At 38.2% G+C, this 20,762-nt stretch overlaps 2 protein-coding genes across 4 annotated transcripts; one reads left to right on the top strand and one right to left on the bottom strand.

Annotated features, from left to right (window-relative positions):
* The first annotated feature begins 1,770 nt into the window (after positions 1 to 1,770).
* il7r (interleukin 7 receptor) lies at positions 1,771 to 11,611 on the top strand. The gene is made up of 8 exons (XM_051393932.1): positions 1,771 to 1,937; positions 4,275 to 4,407; positions 4,490 to 4,647; positions 5,977 to 6,128; positions 6,453 to 6,606; positions 6,699 to 6,810; positions 6,896 to 6,968; positions 8,610 to 11,611. Exons 1-8 carry the CDS (start codon positions 1,847 to 1,849, stop codon positions 9,027 to 9,029), a joined length of 1,293 nt encoding a protein of 430 aa, XP_051249892.1. The 5' UTR covers positions 1,771 to 1,846; the 3' UTR covers positions 9,030 to 11,611.
* A 47-nt stretch (positions 11,612 to 11,658) lies between these two features.
* capslb (calcyphosine-like b) lies at positions 11,659 to 17,805 on the bottom strand. Of its 3 annotated transcripts, none has more exons than XM_051393934.1 (6): positions 17,706 to 17,805; positions 16,454 to 16,592; positions 13,907 to 14,084; positions 13,621 to 13,830; positions 12,809 to 12,925; positions 11,869 to 12,020 (listed from the first exon to the last, which is right to left on the bottom strand). In XM_051393934.1, the coding sequence occupies exons 2-5, from the start codon at positions 16,588 to 16,590 to the stop codon at positions 12,824 to 12,826; spliced, it is 627 nt and encodes a 208-aa protein (XP_051249894.1). In that variant the 5' UTR covers positions 16,591 to 16,592; positions 17,706 to 17,805; the 3' UTR covers positions 11,869 to 12,020; positions 12,809 to 12,823. The 3 variants fall into 3 exon arrangements, with proteins under 3 accessions (XP_051249896.1, XP_051249894.1, XP_051249895.1); XM_051393935.1 differs by having other exon boundaries at positions 17,710 to 17,755; XM_051393936.1 differs by lacking the exon at positions 12,809 to 12,925 and having other exon boundaries at positions 11,659 to 12,020.
* Between the last annotated feature and the right edge of the window lie 2,957 nt (positions 17,806 to 20,762).

The raw sequence follows: 20,762 nt of genomic DNA, 5'->3' as shown, positions 1-20,762 counted from the left end.
AATATTACAAAAATTAGACACATCCTATCACGGACGGATGCAGAAAAACTAATCCATGCATTTGTTACTTCTAGGCTGGATTACTGCAACTCTTTTTGTTTTTTATTTTATTATTATCAGGTTGCCCCAATAAGTCCATTAAAACGCTCCGATTAATTCAAAACGCTGCAGCACGAGTACTGACAGGAACTAGAAAAAGAGATCACATCTCTCCTGTACTAGCTTCTCTGCACTGACTCCCTGTAAAATTTAGAATAGAATTTAAAATTCTCCTCCTCACCTATAAAACTCTTCATGGCTTAAAGAGCTCATAGTACCCTATTACCCCTCTAGAACACTACGTTCTCTGAATGCTGGGTTCCTATTTTCTCTAAAAGTAGAACAGGAGCCAGAGCCTTCAGTTACCAAGCTCCTCTCCTGTGGAATCAGCTTCCATTTGTGGTTCGGGAGGCAGACACCCTCACCACATTCAAGAGTAGGCTTAAGACATTCCTCTTTGATAAAGCTTATAGTTAGGGCTGGATCAGGTGAGTCCTGAACCATGCCTTGTCCTTGCCCTTGTCGCCAAGTGCTTGCTCATGGTGGTACTGTTGGGTCTCTGTAAATAATGTTATAAGGAGTTTGGTCTAGACCAGCTCTATTTGAAAAGTGTCCTAAGATAACTTCTGTTATGAATTGGCGCTATACAAATACAATTGAATTGAATTGAATTGAATGTTTCTTTTTTACACAGATGATTCATTATTATATCTTCCTGTCAACTGTTGTCACAGTGTGGTTAGGTTTAGGCACCAAAACTACTTGTTTAGGTTCAGTGCCTGAGTTGGACACAAAATGTGCCAGTAGCTTGATTCAGCACAGCTTTAACCACGAGATAACCCTAATTGTTTTGGTGCTTGTCGAAACCAATTTCCAGCGCTGTTTACTCAGTTTTAAGATGCAGTTACGCTGACATAAATTTTTGCGTATATTGGTCCACTCTGCTGCCACAAACCCTGACCATTTCACTCCTTATGCTTAAAACCTAACCAACCAAAACAACAAAGGCAACAAACACGAGCCAATCAGATGCACAGTAGGATGGGACTTCGCAGGAAAAGTCAAGCGTTGTGTAGGTGTTTAAGAGTACGTACCAGGAGGTGTTGTATGCAACAAAAAGTCTTGTGTCGTCAAAAAGTGCTGGTACTTTTCAGGCGCTATATAGGTTTAGGAAAATATTTGTGGGTTATGTACAAGAACATACCTCAATATTACATTACATTTCTGTCAATAGATAAACATTCACTTTTGGTTTCAAAAGACACAAACCCCAGGGGAAAGTTTGTTTCAGCTGAGAGTGGTGTGAATGTCTGTTTCAATTGAATGGTGTGTGTGTGTGTGTCTGTGTGTGTGTATGGCTCTGTATATTCTGATGGATTAGAGATAGACGAAGCTGTCACTAGTCATCCTGAAACTCAAAATATAAAATATACATTTCTCCCGTTTGGGTGATTTGAACTTTAATAGAGGTCAATAACAAAGTGCAGTAGAACTGTGACTGAATGACGTCAGACTGATGGACAAATGGGAGGCCTTTTATCTTCTCTGTATTCAGAACTAACTGTCCAATAATTCATCTTCTTACTGCATAGAACCTGCTGTCTGCTGAACAAAGAGATGTTTTCTGATTTACAGAACATCCTGTAAGCAACCCCCCTCCCCCTTTCTCTGTAAACTCGCCACTCCTTCTTCCCCTCTCCCTGCCGGCTGACAAGAAAAGCTCTCAGCTGGTGAGAATGCAGCATTATGAGTCTGCTGAAGAACGAGTCAGTTTGTCTGTGCAGCTGCGAGGTGACTCGACGAGGAGATGCCGTCTGGCTGCTGGATCACCGTGTGGCTGCTACTGCTTCTGCCAGCTGTAACTCAGGCTCAGAGTGGAGAGGAAGAAACTGACACGGGTGAGAAGATCATTTAAAATGTCGCAACAATCAGATAAACAGGATAGAGCAAGTGATTAAAACAATATATTTCTATTTTTTTTAATAAATCAATCTTTCATATGCAATGTGGGCTGTGAAACTTCTCTCGAAGGTTATGCCACTGAACAAATATTATTTAGGAATATTTTCAAAATCAATTCAAAAAGAAAGATTTAAGATTTAATTAAAAAACTACTGTGAGCAGATATAAGAATATGTTTTAATGTTTATTACTGCACATTGCAAGTGTTTTTGATCCTGATACCGTAAATGTAAATGTACATTTTCCAGATGTGGTGCAAATATCTGACAGCTCATATCAGGAGATTTGATCATATGAGAATCACAGTTTTACAGTTTATGATGTCATAGGTAGGTTTGGTGAAAGACTTCAGACAGTCTTTTTTTTCTTCTGAGCATTAAGGCATCAAGTACTTTTTCATCTTTTTGGCACAGATTGTAGTTTTTCAGTTAAAACATTATCATTGATCTCATCAGTGCTAATTATCAGTTAGCGTAGAGCGGAGGCTGATGGGAATGTTGACCTGATGGTGGTGATAGAGTTAAGAGATCATCAAAGTTCACACCTAGAATATCTGAACCAAACTGCATGATAATCGAAATGAATCGACAATAATTGATGAATAATGTCTTTTTGAGGAATGTCAAACATACACTATTTCCTACTTCTGATTGTTGTTTTTTTTTATCATTTTAAATTAAATTACCTTGGATTTTGGACACAGTCGATTAATTGTAAAAAATAACTGACGGATTAATGGATAATAAAAATAATACTTATCTGCAGCCTTGCTTGAGACACTAGTGGTGCTAGAGGAAAAGTTTCTAACAGAAATTTTCCTGTTGAACTTCATCTACAAAACTTTCTTCTGGTGTACCTCAAGGCTCAATTCTGGGCCCTACACTTCTCTTAATTTACATGCTCACCTTCGGTCATGTAATTTTTAGAGAGGTTTCATTTTTATGCAGATGATAGTTTATCATATCTTCCTGTCAACCCTACTGATTCTTCCAGCCTGGTTGCCCATAAAGGACTGCTTAGATGATATTAAAGGTCCACTGAGTAACATTTAGGAGGATCGATTGTCAGAAATTTAATATAATATTCAGAGGTATGTTTTCATTAGTGTATAATCAGCTGAAAATATGAATTGTTGTGTGTTTTTACCTTAGAATGAGATGTTTTTATCTACAGGGGGAAGCAGGTCCTCTTCTGGTGGAGTCCGCCATGTTTCTACAGTGGCCCAGAACAGACAAACTAAACCCTGAATCTAGATAGAGACATTCACTTTTTTTCAGCAGTGGAATAAATGCGCAAAAATACAGTTCTATTCAAGGTGGTGATATGTGTGTATACTGACAGTATGTAGAATATTACAGCCTTGGTCTTTGACTGATTTTATTTTTATATGAAATGATATATACATAAACATCCATAAATGTGTATACCATTGCATCTTTCCAGATACATGTCCTTTTTGCCCAGTTTTAAGGGGTTGTTTCTCCTATGCTTAGAAGGGGCAGGTGTGGTGAGGGTGTTGCAATCTGCAACCTCATCACTGGATGCCACTAAATCGTACACACTGGTCCTTTAAGTGTTGGATGTCTTGTAGCTTAATGAGACTGAGAATTACATTTGCCGCATTCAGTCTGACAGAAATTGAAATTAATGACAAGATAAAGCCTTCTGTCAGAAATGTTGGAGTGTTTTCTGATGAAGAACTGAACTTTGAAAACCAAGAACTCGCAGTTATTCAGTCTTGTTTTAGCATCAGCAATGAAATCATTTTGTTAGGTGTTGACCAGAAGGAAGTTCTTCATACCTTTATTTCCACCCTTCTGGATTATTGTATCTCTCTATGTCTATATTCTGCACAGCTGCTTGGTTTTTAACTGGAAATCAAAACAAAATTGGTTTCAACGTCCCGTCATTGGCTTCCCATTGCTTGCACAATACAGTTCAAAACATTAAATGGACTAGCTCCAAGGTAAATCTCTGACCTGCTAAGCCCATATGTATAAGGCTGGGAAATATTATTTTATTTATGGTATTCATCTGAAAGTTTTTGGAAGTCAAGTAGATCCTGAGGTAGACCTTGAACACGCTGGAGAGATTATACATCTAATCTGGCCTTGGAACACCTGGGGATCCTCCAGGAGGAGCTAGAAATGTTGGCTTTTATACCACTTTACTGATCCTGCTGCCACCAGGACCAGGGCCCTGATGAGCAGGAAACAATGGATGGCTTGATTTCCTCAGGATTAATAGAAACAGTTTTTTGTGTTTCTGCTCAGAGCCCAGACTCAGCTGCACCTCTCACATCATGACAGAGCAAAGCAGTCTGACCTGTGAACTGGTCGGAGGCAAGAACTACAATGAGGATGATGAAGATGACGAGGCAGATGGCATAGAGAAGATGACAGTGTGGTAAAATCTGTTCCTAGATAGCACATTAACAGTGTTCAAAGGAAGTTCAATCAATGAGATAAATCTGTTTCTCTATTTACAGTTACACTGACTGGAGTGAACCAGATCAGAAAAAGTGTGTGGAGGATTTCGGGGACACAGTCAGTTCCCAAAATCTGAATCCTGTGAATCATTTCAGTGTGACGGCCCACTTAAAGAGAGGAGGCAAGGTTACAGCAATGATCGACCTGAAGAAAATAGGTAAATCCTGACTGCAGAGGAAAGTGTTCAGAGTCTAGCAATTAAACCTACATTTGCATATCTAGCAATGGAATATAAGCACAATCATACAGGGCAGAAAGATGTTTTTTGCAGACGGGGCTACTGAGTTTCTTTTGCTCGGTTAAATGAAACAGTAACTCTGCTTTGAAGCCAATTCCCACTACTACTGAAACGAAACCAAAGATAATTGGACAAAACTGGCCATTTTATTAACAAACGATCTTTTGTTTCATGCCAACTATCACACAGCTGTTTTACTCACAAAGCTTTCATGCAGGATACAGCCATTGTCAGCTCTCTCTGCAGTTTCTTTCCTCCAGTCTGAGCTCTGTGTCAATGTGAGAGCAAGAGCAGGAGGAGAGAGAGCGGTAGAGAGCCGACACAGTCACACTCAACATGCAACTGCAAGTGCAAGAAAAGCAAATAAAAAGCCAATAAGTAATTCATTAAAATAAACACTCAAAATACATACAGAATACAGACAGTTCATTCAGGTAACGCAGGCAAAGCCTGCACCAAAGCACCAAACACTGGAGAGAGAAACTCCTTCCAGACAGCGACAAAGACTAAAAACATTACAGAGCGTTTATTTTATCATTTATTGTGTAAAAAAAAAAAAAAAAAAGGTTAAGGAACGGCACTTTTTTCTTGATGCACTGCAGAGCTATTCAATTGTCAGTAATATACACTGAATTGATTTTAATAACTTTAATGTACTTTACTTAAAATACAAGTACCAGATCAGGACTTGGTATCTGCATCATCTATGCTACTTTTAATCTTAATATGAGCCAGTTTCCCTGCCCTCTTTTTAATTTTTAGGCCTCTGCACCAATGACAGCTGTGGCCGTAGGCATTATATTTTCATGTTGTCTGTCCATCTGTCCCATTCTTGTGAATGTCTTGTTTCTTTATGTTGGTCATATAGAAGCACCAGTATTTATTTACTTTATTTTAATTCAGATGTTTTCCTTTAAATCAAAAATTGGATTGAATTATGGAGTACATTTGGTAAGGACAGTAGGAGGCATTTTTTAGGTTATACTGTCACTTTTAGTTTCATACTACTGATTACTATAGGAAACTATTTCCCTATCACTGATTAACATCTTCCAGACCCTTCATATTAGAACTCTGCAACCTGCCATTCACTGATGGTTTGCCTCCTGATGAGAATAAAGAGTTCAGTATTCAGTAGAGGCATCAATATTAAATTGAGATTGTTTAATAACCAGTTTAAAACTACAGGTTTGACCTGTTACTGTCACCTTCACTGTTGTATTTTGGTTCTTTGTTGTATCCCTGCAGTTAAACCGAGAAGTCCTGAGGTGTGGAACGTTACTTTCAACCAGGAGTCTAACCAGGCTGTCATTTATATTCGGACTCCATACCACAGAGAATTCCTGAAAAAAGAAAATCAACTCTTCCAGCTGCACATCTGGACTGCAGGCAGCACAAAGGTAACATTATCTGATTTGTGTTGCTTCAGATATTATTTCTACCTTTGACAATGCTCAGCTATATGGGAATGTAACGCATTCACTTGAGAAAAAATATTTGTTAACGATAATAATCATCATAATTCTGAGATGAGTTTTCATTAAAAAAAATACTCAGCTGTGAGCTCCAGTTACTCTTCTATTCTAATGAATAGCAGAAGTTTTTCCTGAAAACCTATCTCAGCACTGTGAGATAATAACTCAGTAAGTAATTTTTCTCAAGTGAATGCAATACGCTTCCGTACCACAATGATATTATTGACAGTTTTTCCTGTTTTACAACAGATTCTAAACATCTCATCATTAGAGATGAAGATTGACATGGAGCACCTCCAACAGAACACAGAATATCATGTTAAAGTACGAGCGATACCGCAGTTGTTCCTGGCGGGTACCTGGAGTGACTGGAGTGAAACTTTCAGTTTCTTTACACCTGCTGGTAGGAGCAAGTCAGCTTGTACACATTTTGCTTCTTCAAATGACAGACAAGAATAATGACTTTATTTAACTTGGTCCTCTCTCTTTGTTCAGGGGATAAAGTCAAAAAAGAGACAGATGAAAGGCAGGAGACGTACACACTGATTGTGTGTCTTGTCCTTCTTGTTGTGCTGACTTTCAGTGTTGTTTTCTTCTGGAAAAACAAGTACGAGATCTCTTCTTTCTTGTCAGAAAAGTGAATTTAGATCTATGTTTCATAGATAAATATTTATTTTCTCTTTCCTTCACAGAATATTTACCTACATGTGGCCAAGCATCCCGCACCCCAAACACACACTGGTGCAGATCTGCAAACCAAATAAAGTGAGTCATTTTACTTTGACACTGTCCTCACTAAATAACATTCAGCTCCCTCTAGTGGTATTGCTATTACGAATCAACGTCTATTGGAAGCAACGGTGGAAGACGTATAAAGAATCAACAAAACTAATGACTATTAGACTCACCTAAAGGGCCGCAAGAACCACCTTAATTCAATTCAATTCAATTCAATTTTATTTGTATAGCGCCAATTCACAACAGAAGTTATCTCAGGATGCTTTTCAAATGGAGCAGGTATAGACCGAACTCCTTATAACATTTACAGAGACCCCACAGTACCACCATGAGCAAGCACTTGGCGACGGGGGCAAGGAAAAACTGCCTGTTAAGAGGCAGAAACCTAGGACAGACCCTTCGGCTCTAGGTGGGTGGTCGTCTGCCTCAACCAGTTGGGGTGAGAGACAGAGAGAGAGAGAGAGAGAGAGAGAGAGAGAGAGAGAGAGAGAGATGCCTGGTACCTCCACAGTGACCACAACCACCTAAATGACCTCTAGTACTTCCTTAGAACCATAAAAAGGACTATTACATCCTCATTGTTTACCACAAGGACCACAACTACTACCTAAGTAACTACTAGATCTTCCTCAGTGGTCACTTCCTGCCTTTGTGCGTTTCCTGCAAGTTTTGTTTTTGTTCTATACCCTGTGTCTCATTATCCTCCCCTCACTACTGTATTTAATTTCAGTGTTCCTTTGTCTCAGTGCCAGTTAGTATTTGTTCGTCAGTAAAGAATCCTAGCCCTTTTACCCAGTGTTTCCAGTGTTTGGACTTTTACTTTCTTTTCTTGGACCTCACCTATTTATTGACTTTCTTTATGGATTTTCTGCCTGCTCCCTTGGATTTGTTTGCCTGTATTGAATGTTTAATCTGGTTTTGACCTGTGCTTGCCTGACTATCCCATACGCCTTTTTGTAATGACTGTGAAATCACTGAACTTCATCAAGCACCTCCTCTGAGTCTGCATTTGGTTCCTTCTCCTGTATTCCTTGGACTATTGTGACAGTACGAACTGGCCAGCCATGGAGCCTGTTGTGCATTCAAGTTTGTTGGAGGACGGCCCCTAGTAAAGAGTATAGACAGGCAGCTCACCGTCCACAGGGCGGCTGTGGCTCAGTGGCAGAGTGGGTCGTTCCTTAATCGGAAGGTTATGGGTTCCATCCCCGGCTCCTGGTGCCACATGTCAGCAAGATACTGAACCCCAAGATGTTAGTTTCTGTTCGATGGGCACCCAACAAATCCATACAATCCATGAGAACCCCCTATATGATTTCTAGTATCACCTCAATTACTAATTGAACCATCTAAGGGACCACAGCCACCACCTTTAAAACCTTCTCAGTGGTCGCTAGAACCACCACTCCAAAGGCCTACTAGATCTTCCTCAAATACCTCCTAAACTATCTAAAAGAACTTGAATCGTGAATCAACTCATCTCAGTGATTCCACTGAAATTGATTTATTTCACCACCATTGTTTGGTATTTAAAATGCTGTTGTGACTGGGCCTTAAAGTAGTCAGTACTTGTAAGCATGATGAAGTTGTTTTTGTGCCTAAACCAACCAAACTTTAACCACTGTTTAGCGGTAATTATTCATTGCCTATTCCATTTTCCTGTTTTTGCAGGGTCTCCTATTGAACTTTAAACCTGAGGTGTTCAGTGCTCTTAAAGTTTACCCAATGGAGAAAACTGAGGAGCAGCCATGTGACGAAACAGAGCCTTCGATTGCTGCTAGTGCTCCTGCTGCTGAAAGCACACAGTCGAATCATGCCTGCTCCACACAAAGCTCTGACTGCTCCAGGAGCACCACCAGTGTCAGCACAGAGGAGCTGGAGTTGTCTGCCCTGCTGAGCAGAAGCTCCTCAGATGGAGAAGACAGTCTTCAGAGCACCAGTCCATCCCCCATCAGGGATCTCCAGTTTGGGGAGACACCTCACGCACCTCAGCGTGGATGCAGCAGTGAAGGAAATGAGGCTGAGTTGTTTGGAGTGAGCCAGCAGGAGGAGGCCTATGTCACCATGTCCAGTTTCTATCAGATCAAGTAGATCAGGAGGAGGTAGGAATATAGGACCAGAATCTTTTTCTGAGAATTACACTTCAGGATGCTTTAAATCAGTGGTTCCCAACCTGGAAGTCATAATAATAAATTAAAATCTGAGGGGCCACAAAATGATAAGTCCACCATTTTAGTCCATACTGAAATATCTCAACTTTTGCTTTGCATTCAACTCAAAGCACCACTGTGTCTAGTATAGCCTCACAGAGATGCTAGCATGGCTGGGCAATGCTGGACATTTCCACCCTTTCAGGCCTTTAAATATCTTTCAAACAAACAATCTCAGAAGGGGAAAATAATAAATTTTAGTTGAACTGCTCACAGGTCAAATTCACACCAGGACCATAACCTGTGATCAGTGGTTACAAATGAATATTGCTCAGTTCAATAAAAAGGTTGGGAACCATTGACCTAAAGAACTAACTGAGGAGTGAAAAATGTTCTTCTCTAAAAGTGAAGAATAAGACACATTTATAAAGAGACTTACTCCTATGTAGGAGAAGAAGTGACCAAAGGATTTATCACATGCACGATCAGAACAGGAACAGCCAATAAAAGACAAAGATTTACATTACATGATTTGTCAAGGCTAAAACACACCGGTGTCAAACGACGTACATCAACTGCCCGTTTCATCCCGCTAAATGAGAAGACTGCCACCTGCTGTTGTTAATGTCTGCAGCGTGGCGCTTCCTGTCTGTGCTAGCGACAACCCTCAATTTGCCACAGAGCCGGTATGTTTTAGGTGTGTTATTTTTTTAAAGTTAATTTTAAATGACCACCTTAATATCTCCAGTAGGAATTTATTGGGTCACTTCCTTAATGTTGACCAACTTGTGATGGAGTTTTTAAAAAGAATGGTCAAAGTCCAGCAGCAGAAATTTGATAAATAGCTTTTATTATTACAAAAGTAAAAGTGAAGGATTTTTTAACTTTTCTATTTCACTTGAGTCCGACGTGTAACTTGTAGCAGTTTTATAAATGTTGCCTATTAACCCAGAGGTATTTAAATGTAGCTTTTATGTATTTTGTTGCTTTGATGCCGTATGATTATATCAAATATATGTTCATAATATCTTCTACATTTTATACTGACATACCTCCTACAGTCATCTGGTTGTCCAGAGTTGGTTGTTAGAGGAACCTTAGAAGACCGTACCAGTGTTTCTGTATGTTTTACTACAAATCACAGAATACCACTTCCATAACATACTACAGCCTAGAACTGGTTAAAGGATCAGTTTATCTTTTAGCTGGGCTTGGTGTTCACTATATTGAATTACGTATTTCAAGAAAGTCCTTTGAGTTTCAAACCATAGTTGAATGAATGGATTCTGTTGGCTGCCTGAACTTCCATTTTGCTTTGGATTAATACAGATGGGTGACAAATCACTAAATCCTAATCTAAAGTGTGTTAGTGAGGTGTTTGGCCACCACAAGTTTCCAAAACAGCTTCAGTTCTCCGTTAACAGAGCTTTTAAGTATCTGGAACTTGAGGGACAAACTCCATTCTTCTGAAAGATATTATCTCGTTTGGTGTTTTAATGATGGTGGTGGAGAGTGCTACCTAATGCAACTACTCCAGAATAGGTTTTCAACTAAGGACCTTTAGAACCTCCTCAAGAACCTCAAAACTACCTAAAGAAATCTGTGGAACCTCCAAATGACCAGCAGTATCGCATAAAGCACCATAACAACAACAGAAAAACCAAAAGGATGAGTAGAACCTCCAAAATGACAGAAATCTCTTAATGACCACAAGAACAACCCAATAAGTACTAGAACCTCTTAAATGACCACTAGAACCACCTTAAAGATCTCATAACTGACAACTAGGACAACCTAAATGATCCCTAGTATCTCCTAATTGACCACTAGAACCCCTAAATGATTTATACAACCACAATACAACAACTACCTAGAGGACCTCTAGAATCGCTGAATGGACACCTAGATCCACCTAAAGGACACCTAGATCCTCTCTTGTGTCCTGTATGGAAACGTACATTCAGTGTGTTTAATATATTCAGGTTTTCCCTTTAATTTGTCACCTGTCTGTATAAAGATTTACTACAATTCTTAATTCTTCTTCAAACATACAAAAACACCAGTGGGGTCCTTTGAAAGAAAGCTGCTCATATCTGCACTTAAACTGTTAAATAACTAATATCCTGCTGTGGGACAGGCTCTCCTCATTGTTAAAAAGCACTCAGTCCACATTCCTCGGACCAGCAGCACTGAACCACAGTCATTATGATCATAGCGTTGCTGCAGCAACCTGACCGACTGTTTCTGTTAGTGGAGACGTCAAACACACAATGCTGCTTCTAAATATATCTGACACAACTTACACCTCATGTTTCCTCATGGCAACGGCTGAAAGAAATACACAGAATGTACGCTTTTTCTTTAAGAAATCTGATTGTATTATTTCACTCAACTGTCCAAAATATACTGTAAATACTATATGAAAATGTCTGTACTTGTCTAACCAATGTTTTTTATTTAAAGAAAGCCTGTGGTGTTTCGTATTAACGTACAATAAAAAAAGAAAGAATTGTTATAAAAACATACTGCTGCATTGTGTTCCCCTACAATACAACACATTTACATTGAGATAATTTTCAACTTTTAATGCAAACTGATAAAAGTCAGTCTATAAACTATGGTACTTACTACATTCAGAATTTAGAGAAATTATTTTCTGACTCATAAAAGCACAGAATGAATTACAGCTGGTAGCAAAGAATTAGATCTTATCAACTTCACACAACATGCTGGTAATTCATTATAAATGCATCCTGATTGTTGAAATGTTATGTGATGTCTTTTCAGCACAGGAAATGATAGCTTGGAGTTTGTGTCCTTTGATTTAGATTCAGAGCTTCCAGGCGTTTTTCATCATAAGAATAAAGTAGACATCGCTGTCAATGGAGGCGCTGACTCCACAGTAATAGTTGACAAACTCCTCTTTGGTCACCTGTTGATCAGAGGAAAGATTTTACTGTTTTTTCAACATGATGACGGAGGGAATCAGACGAGATGAAAGTGTGAGTCAAGAGTTTTACTATCAAGTAAAAATGTAGAGAAAGGAGGTCAGAATAAGACAGCGGCTGGTTTCCATCCAAATGAACGTAACAACAGACATTGTGTACATTGATCAGCCACCACCTCTAATTTGGAGAAATAATGAGTGAATTAGCTAATTGGTAACAAAAGGGATCCTGTACTGTTTAACTTTCTACAGAAACTGCATGTCTGTGATAAATATCTGTCATTATGAATTTCACTTATTGTGGAATTAAACAAAAAGTCTAAAACAAAAGTCCAAAGCCAGTTCCTCAGAGACAGATCTATTACAGCAACAAAAGGAGGTTCATATTTGGATGGAAACAGCGAGGGAGTCGTGTGTTAGTGTCGGAGGAAGTGAAATTGAAAAGGATGATATGTGTTATTATGGTGTCCATCAACCTGCTACATGTAAAGTCCCTGAACTGAGAGAAACTTCAAATCCACCAAACTACTGTCCTACTGACGTTGGTATCTTGTATGGTTCATGGAGTCCAAATTTTAGTTTAATTTCACATATCAAATATGTGATATTCTTTTCTTTGTGGTATATTTCAGAAAAAGTAACCATACAGTATACCCTGCAGAATACTTCCAGAGGAACCAGTGCGCACTCTGTGGGGAAAATGCAAACACTGTGAGATGGAAACCTCTGCGCTCTCGCCCTCCTCCCACCACCCGAATGATGAACTTGTTTACCAGAATGACGCTAAGTCAGAGTTTCCAGGCATTTCTCATCATCACAATAAAGTAGACATCAGTATCGATGGACGCACTCACACCAGCATAATAATTCATAAATTCCTCCTGGGTCACCTTCAGAGAGTAATACCAGCATGAATATACATTTATATCAATAATTACAACTTTGTAGATGTTTTCTAACAGAGAGACATTTAATGACCTTCAGACACAGAAACACAGCTCTTAAAGGGACAGTCCACCCTAAGATCAGTAATACAAATTCTTGTATACATAATCTTACCTGTAGAGCTATTTATCCATCTTGATTGTTTTGAGGTGAGTTGCTGAGTTGTGGAGACATTGGCCATAGAGACAGTGCTGTAGTCAGGACCACCTTTGTCGAGTCCAAGACCAGGACTAGTCAAGCCCAAATAGGTTTGAGTTAAAATCCGAGTTTTCCAAATAAGAGTCCAAATAAGAGAGCCAGTAAGATATGTTTTAGCAGCCAGGCATACGATTGCAAGTGACATCATACCCGCTCTAAATGAATTTTGAAACAAATACGCTTCATCAATGGTTTTGTTTTGAAGGAGGAAGTTACTTAAGTGAGCTAGCTAATGTTACAGCTCAGCCGAGGCATTAATGTCACATTTTTTGAGTAGATGCACACTTCTTTCTGCGATTTAGTCGACTATTAGAGGAAATAGTAAATAGCACTACAGGTAAGACGAAGAATTTATTTTTTGGTTTTGTGGTAAACTGCCCCTTTAAAGTACCAGATTAAAAGCTCTGAGCTGCATGTCAGACAAACATGGAGTGGTAATTACCTTTCCATCTTTGTCATACGGAGAATCAAAGCTGTCCAAGAACTTCCTGAAGACTTGATCCTCTGTCCATTCCCCGTTCTGATACTTGGGGTGGTACTTGGGGTTATAAACCCCCCTCAGGTCTTCAACGGTGATCACCCCATCACCTGTCTTATCCAGTTTCCGAAACGCCTGCATGACCACCTCCTTCCGGGCCTTAGACATCTGTGGCTGCAGTTTACAAATCACTGAAGTTAACAGACATGAAGCAATCCTCGGCCGCACAGCAACTTGTCTGTGTATTTACCCTCAGAGTGATGAGGAATTCATCGAAGTCGATGGTCCCACTCCCGTCACGATCAAAGTGCTGAAAGAGAGCCGTGGCCTCTTGTTTCTCAATCAGGATCCCGTAGTCATTCAGACCCTTCAGAAACTCCTTCAGGTCCAGGGAGCGGTTGTTGTCATCATCCATTATTTTGAAGGTTCTGACAGGACAAACATAATTTCATATTTTTTACGAACACTGTTATAAGAGTGTAAAGTAAGCTGTCACATAAATGTATTACAAGTTCAAAGCAGCAGACAGCTCAAATACGCAAATACTAAGTAAAGTATGTTAAAGGTTCAGTCAGTGATGTGTGAAGTGCTAATACCACAATTTATTGTGTTACAAGTAAAAGTGCTGTATTGAAACTCTTTACTTTTGTAAATGTATCAGAAAATGTAAAGTTCAATATGTCATTTTGGCTGCTAGGGGGTCTCTCACATTAAAAAAATAAATAGAGATGTATGATGATGTGAAGCAGCGTGGGATTATGGGAGTTGTTGTCTTCACCACCATTGGCGTCATTGCAGTCAGCTTCTCCCGGTTAGGATTCCTTCAGTGTTCATGGTTCAGGAGGTTTCTACCGGGAGCCCAATGATCCACAGAGGTCTCCTCCTCTCCAACACAAACAGACCCGCTGATTAAAACCACTAAACACACTGAATAAAGCAGTTCCACCTTAAACACACTGAATAAAGCAGTTCCACCTTAACAATCACTGCTTCTCCCACGCTGTTGGACAGACAAAGGACGTCCCGGAGGGGCTGCGAGCCGAGCTGCTGCTAACGTTAGCTCAGCTTGTTTCTCTGATAACTTAAGATCCAGACGTCCGATGACTAAAATCCTTCATCCGGTTCAAATCTAGAGTTAAAAAGCACCAAGATCTAAACAGTGGATGGTAACAATGTGGCTTCAGACTGGATCAACAGTCAATGTATGACAGCTTCTGGCAGACAACCACAACGCTGACGCAGGCACAAAGGGGATATTACGCCATTGATAATAGATTATTGATTGAATCAAATACATATAGAACAGCTCATACTTATGTACAGCCAACATGGTGTCTTTCAGTTTTATATTATTATATATATATTATACAGTATTATTCTTTTTATTCTTTGAGATTATTATTGATGCATTTACATGTAAGCTGCATTTTACTGTTGAGGCTGCTGCAGCAGAGCTAATCTTATTAATTTTATATACTTTTATATACTATCTGTAACCTCTAATACCAGCTGTAGATGTAGTGGAGTAAAAAGTATAAATTAGTAGTAGTAGTAAGTTGATTGAATTGAACTTAGTATAATACTTACTACTAATGTTAGGCAGTAGGTGTATTGATGAAGTGACAGTGTCTGTAGCTGCAGGTTATGAGAACATACTCCAGCTGAGCATCAGCAAACAAAACCACAAAATCAGCAACAACAACACAATTATGTGACATTGAAGCCAAACACATCACAACATCCTGCAGCCTCTGTTAACTCTCACAGTGCAGAACCATGCACAGTTCACATATCACAGGAAGACGGCAACCTCAGCTCATAACTGACACATCGCCATCAGCACAAAGCTCCTGTACACACTGTGCACACTAAAAACACTGAATGTACAGCACTAAAAACCATTCTAAGTTTGTTTAATTAAAGATTCAAATATATATTTTCCTCTGTACACCCAACAGGGAGCTGCATCAGAGAAACTACTTCAGATCAGTAGTGTTGAGAAAATACAATAATAATATTAAAATTAATATCAACTTTGTTTCATAGGTTTTAGTGAAGGCCAATAATTTGACTTAATTTAATTTAATTAAATTTAAATGAATTTATTTTCGTGCAGAGAATTAATAAATTAAATTAATAAAGATTTGATTGAATCCATATTATTAATATTAACACTATTTCATAAGGTTTGGTGAAGTGAGTCAATTTGACAACAATACTAAGTTAGGACAGTGCTGAAGATACAGGGCATAGGTCAGGGTTGTAGATACAGGGCATTGGTCAGCGCTATAGGTACAGGGAGAGGTCAGTGCAGTACATACATAGCAGTGGTCAGTGCTGTAGATACGGGGCAGAGGTTTGTACTGTCTATTTGATTCATGTAATCATATTATTACTATGAACTTTATATCATAAATCCAATAATTTACATTCTTGTTTTTTTTTTTATAGTCATTTTAGTCATACATTCTGACAACAGTAGCTCCACCTTGTGGCCATTAATAAAACCTCACCATATCTCTTGAATATTCAGTTAGAAGAGATTTTTGGTATCTTCAGATGTGAATAATGAACACTACTTCTTGGGAGTCCTTCAGAAGCTTTTTATCTTTTTATCTCAATTTTTGCTGTTTTATCCCATAATATTACTTTTTCTATCTCACTATATTTTCATTATTAAGGCTAAGTTTTCGTCATGAAATGGGCTTTTTAAGTCAGTCTGTAGTTGTGTCTCTCTTAAGCATCGTGTCATTTCAGATCTTTGAGATGATAGGTAGATGATGTATGTGGAGCTCACCTGCCCAGACCTTTGATACCAGACGATCCTCTGGCCAGACACTGCAGTCGGAGTCTCTCCACTGGGTCCGAACACTCTGACAGCTGACGCTTGGCATTCATTGCCATCTCTCGATCGTGTCTGGAGGTCCCTGCCATCACTAACGGTGCCAACAGAAAATATTTGTTATTCAAAGGACTGAAAGTATTTCAGTAATTCGAAGAGAACTCTGAATGTAGTTCTGGAGCTAAAAGTAGCTGCTAACTGGTTCAAGGTTATCTTTATTGTCCCACTAGGGGAGATCTGTTATGCTGCAAGGGTTCCACATACGCTCTAAGGCTCTGTGCCAATACGTGCATGTGTTTTTAATTGTGATGTGATAATTATAATTATAATAAATAAGTGAACTGTGAGTATTTTATCATGAATTGATAACGAGCAAAATAAAATAAATGGCACACAAATCACAAATACCAAATATGTCAAATACATGAAATATTGTAGTTTAACTGCATTAATGTGAGAGCTGGTTTATTACAGAGGGAACTACCAACAGTTCATTAAATGCTTAATTTTCCTCCTCGAGCAGCTACAACAGTAAAAAGCTGTTTACACATGAATGTATCAGTATTAATCTATTTATAGAAAACATTATATAAGTATTACTACTTTTACTTTAAATACGTGTTATCGAAGTGATTTTTAGTTTAATCAGTAGAAAGTAACTAAGTACATATACTCAGTTCAATTGTGACATACTTGTACTTTACTCGAGTATTTACATTTTCTGACACACTTTATGTTTCGACTCCACCTCTCAGAGGTAACTGATGATATGATGCAGTACTATAGTACTAATCTACCCCGCAGGATACACAGTATCTATCATCTGCTCCACATTGAGCATTAAAGTGCTCTTATTAGTGATAAAACTGAATAATTTAATAATCTATAATAAATATCACATTGTGAAAGGAGTCATTCTGCATAATGAGTACTTCTACTTTTCATAAAGTACTTTTTGCTGATAATACTTCTGTACTTCTACTGAATGTCCATTTGAAAGCAGTAACAAAGTATTTCTGCTTTTCTGAAATAAAAGAACTTCTTCCACCTCTAGCCTACTGATAACTAAAGGATGAGAGTAGTCCTGGTTCTGGTCTGGTCCACACTGTGTGTCCACAGTCTTTAACAGCTCGTGGCAGCAGGACGCTGAGCTGAAGAACATGTTAAAGAATAAAATAATCTAAAATATCTTCCAGCAGGAACTTACCGACCCTTTAATGGTTTTATCCTCAGCTGGAAACAACAAACCGCCCCTCCCCAAACATTACACCGTTACTATGGAGACCTACCGTCCTCTCCTATGATTGGCTCTTCAGTCCTCTGCAGATACAGAGGGACGAGTCAAAGCACTGTCAGCACTTCCTGTGGGTGTTTCACAGTAAAAGTCTCCCGCTGCCTTCACATTAAGATGCTTTTATGTTGAAACACATGAGGAAGTGTTGAGTTGGTCTGAGCAGTAGCTGAAGATCATTTACTCACTGCAGTTAATCATTTATGATCCATAATGTTTTACACATCAGCTGACTGCTTTTAATAATCAATAATCTTTTCTTCAATTCAAACTTTATTCATAACTGATTTTATCCTCTCATCACATTCTTCTTTAACTATACTGCCTTTGGTTTCTCTATTTGATGTCTCTGTCCTTATTAATCTTAACATTAATCATCAAACAATATGAGTCCCTGTTAAATGTGACTCATTATAATGTCTGTCAGTCTGTTTAGAGTTGATTTCTAAAGTGTTCTCTCCCAGTGTTTGTACACTGTGTGTCTGTGTCCACAGTAGTGACTGTTGTCATTGCTATAAAAATATTGACTGCCTTCCAGTGGTCACAGTCAGAAGCTGCACTGATACCTTCCTCAGTGGGAATAATACACACATTAATATTATTAATATTCTGACAGTTTCTCTCTGAGTCCTCTGATGGTCCAACCACCAGAATCCAGATGAGTTGGACTTTTTTGGGGTCACCTTTTATATTGATGTTTTTCTTCCTACAATAATGTATTTTAACAGAGACAGAGTAGAGATAGTGATGAGAGAATACTGCTGTAACCTTTGTTTTCCAGTAAAGATCATTATTGAAGCAGAGCGGTGTCTCTGTAGACTGAACAGGTCAGATTATAGAATGTTCAGCTGATCAACAGTCATTATGGAAAGCTCATAATAATCATATAATACATCATATTTGTCCCAGTAAGGTTTATTTTATTCAACGGCACCACCTGGGAGAGAACCTGATATGAGTGTTGTAACAGGGCTGAGCAGTAGAAATGATAGAAATGAACAGACGGAAACCAAGTTAAGTCATTTAAATATATATATATTCCTTCAACAATTCTATTATAGCAGTCTGTGCATCCTTCAGCCTTTCTCCAGCGGTCCCCAGTATTAGTATGAGTGGGAATTCATATCCGGAATCACTTATAATCCAACAGTGACATTTGAATTTTACTCCTTTTTGATGTTGTCAGAACTGGTGTGGTAGGCAGTGTCTAACCATCCTAACATGAGTGAATGTACTGTAATATCTACTGCTGGGAGATATAACACAGTTTGAACTGAGGACGTAATCCTCTTTTAAACAATAAAAGGTCCTCATTAAAGAAACATACTTAATCTTACTTACTAATAATTTTTGACAGCATTTAGGACTTTTCCCATTACACACAAAGGTTTTCTCACTGTATTCATATTTGTTTATGTCCTACCTATAGTCGGGATTCAGATATTATTGAAGCATCCACAATATCTAAAATCCTGTGAGTCCTTAAACTGACTTTACTCTGCTGTGGCTGCCCAACTGTATATTTTACCTTTTAATTAATATGCTCTCCACTGACAATGTCGATTGAATGATTGATTGATTTTATTTATGGATTATCAGACGCAAAAAACAAAAGTGACACTTATTTCTGACATGGTCCCAAGATGTTAGAGGACACAATGAGAGAAGACATTTAACATTCAACAACACAATCTTGAAATCCAAATTAATGATGTCTTTGCTGATTTCATTCATCAATCTGTTGCCCTGATCAATAAAACACTAAAACCTGACTTCTATCAGCCGCTACTTTATTTAAAGACTTGATGTGTAACTGATGCACACTGAACGCACAGTGGCCCATTATATTGTACATATGATTCAGTTTCTGTTGTTCCACTCTGAGCAGTCCGAGCTGTCTGAATTCATCAATACCAATGTTAATGATTAATTATGAATTATTAATATTACATTTAATAGTAATAGTTATAGTAATGAAGTACAGTATTGTTTTACATCACCTGTAGTTTGTTCTTAATTTTAACCGTCAAACCAAGCAGAACACACATAATCGAAATGACATTGTATCAATGATGATAATGAATAAAAATACAAAAAAGACTAAATATTAAACAAGACACTTTGTTCAACAGGATTTGTCCTGTTTTTCCAATGATTTTGAAAGGGTATTATCTATGAGCCACTAATTGCATATGTTCTGAGACATTATCATTGCAACAGATTAAAAAAACACATAAAATATGTCTGATTTCAAGTTAAAATTATGTTTGTATCCTAACCATGTACCATAGTGATTTGTCCTCGATTTCCAGGTGCACCATGATGAAGATTGGAAGATCTTCATGTTCACCAGTCACACTGTAAAGAAACAAATGAAGTCCGTCAATTGCTCACCATAATGCAGTATGTAACAGGTATGTAAAGTATACAGTGTAAGTGGTCTTAATTTTCAGTTCATATATTTCATTTGCTTTTGTTTTTTAAACTCAGGAGGAAGTGCCTGCACTCATCTCTTTTGTGGCAATGAGCATTTATGATTTGGGACGTTTCAGATTAGGGCTGCAACAATTAGTCAATTAAGCAATTAAGCAATTAGTTGTAAATTATTTAAATTAACTAAACTAAATAATAAAATTAGCTATTTGGAATTTATTGAGTCATTTTTTTAACAAAAATCTAATTTTTCTGATTCAGCTTCTCAAATGTGAACATTTCTAATCCAAAGACAGACAGACATGCTTGAGTTATTTGTTTTACAATAACTCGTCAGAGCTTTTTTTACTCCAATTAAAAAAGCCGATTCTTTCCCCGCCATTGCTGGCAGGCACGAGCCTGAAGTTGTACACAGGACAGGCAACTGCACTGTGAACATGTGGCTCTTCTCCATGTCCCTCCTGCGTCTTTAATAACTATTATAATAGCATACATTCTCATATATGAATGTTCTATATGTGCTTTATTTTAGTATCATAT

This window comes from Dicentrarchus labrax, unplaced genomic scaffold (genome assembly GCF_905237075.1).
Source record: "Dicentrarchus labrax unplaced genomic scaffold, dlabrax2021, whole genome shotgun sequence".
Classification (NCBI taxonomy): Eukaryota; Metazoa; Chordata; class Actinopteri; family Moronidae; genus Dicentrarchus; species Dicentrarchus labrax.
Note: the sequence above shows the minus strand (reverse complement) of the source record. Positions and strands in the feature narration are given on the sequence as shown.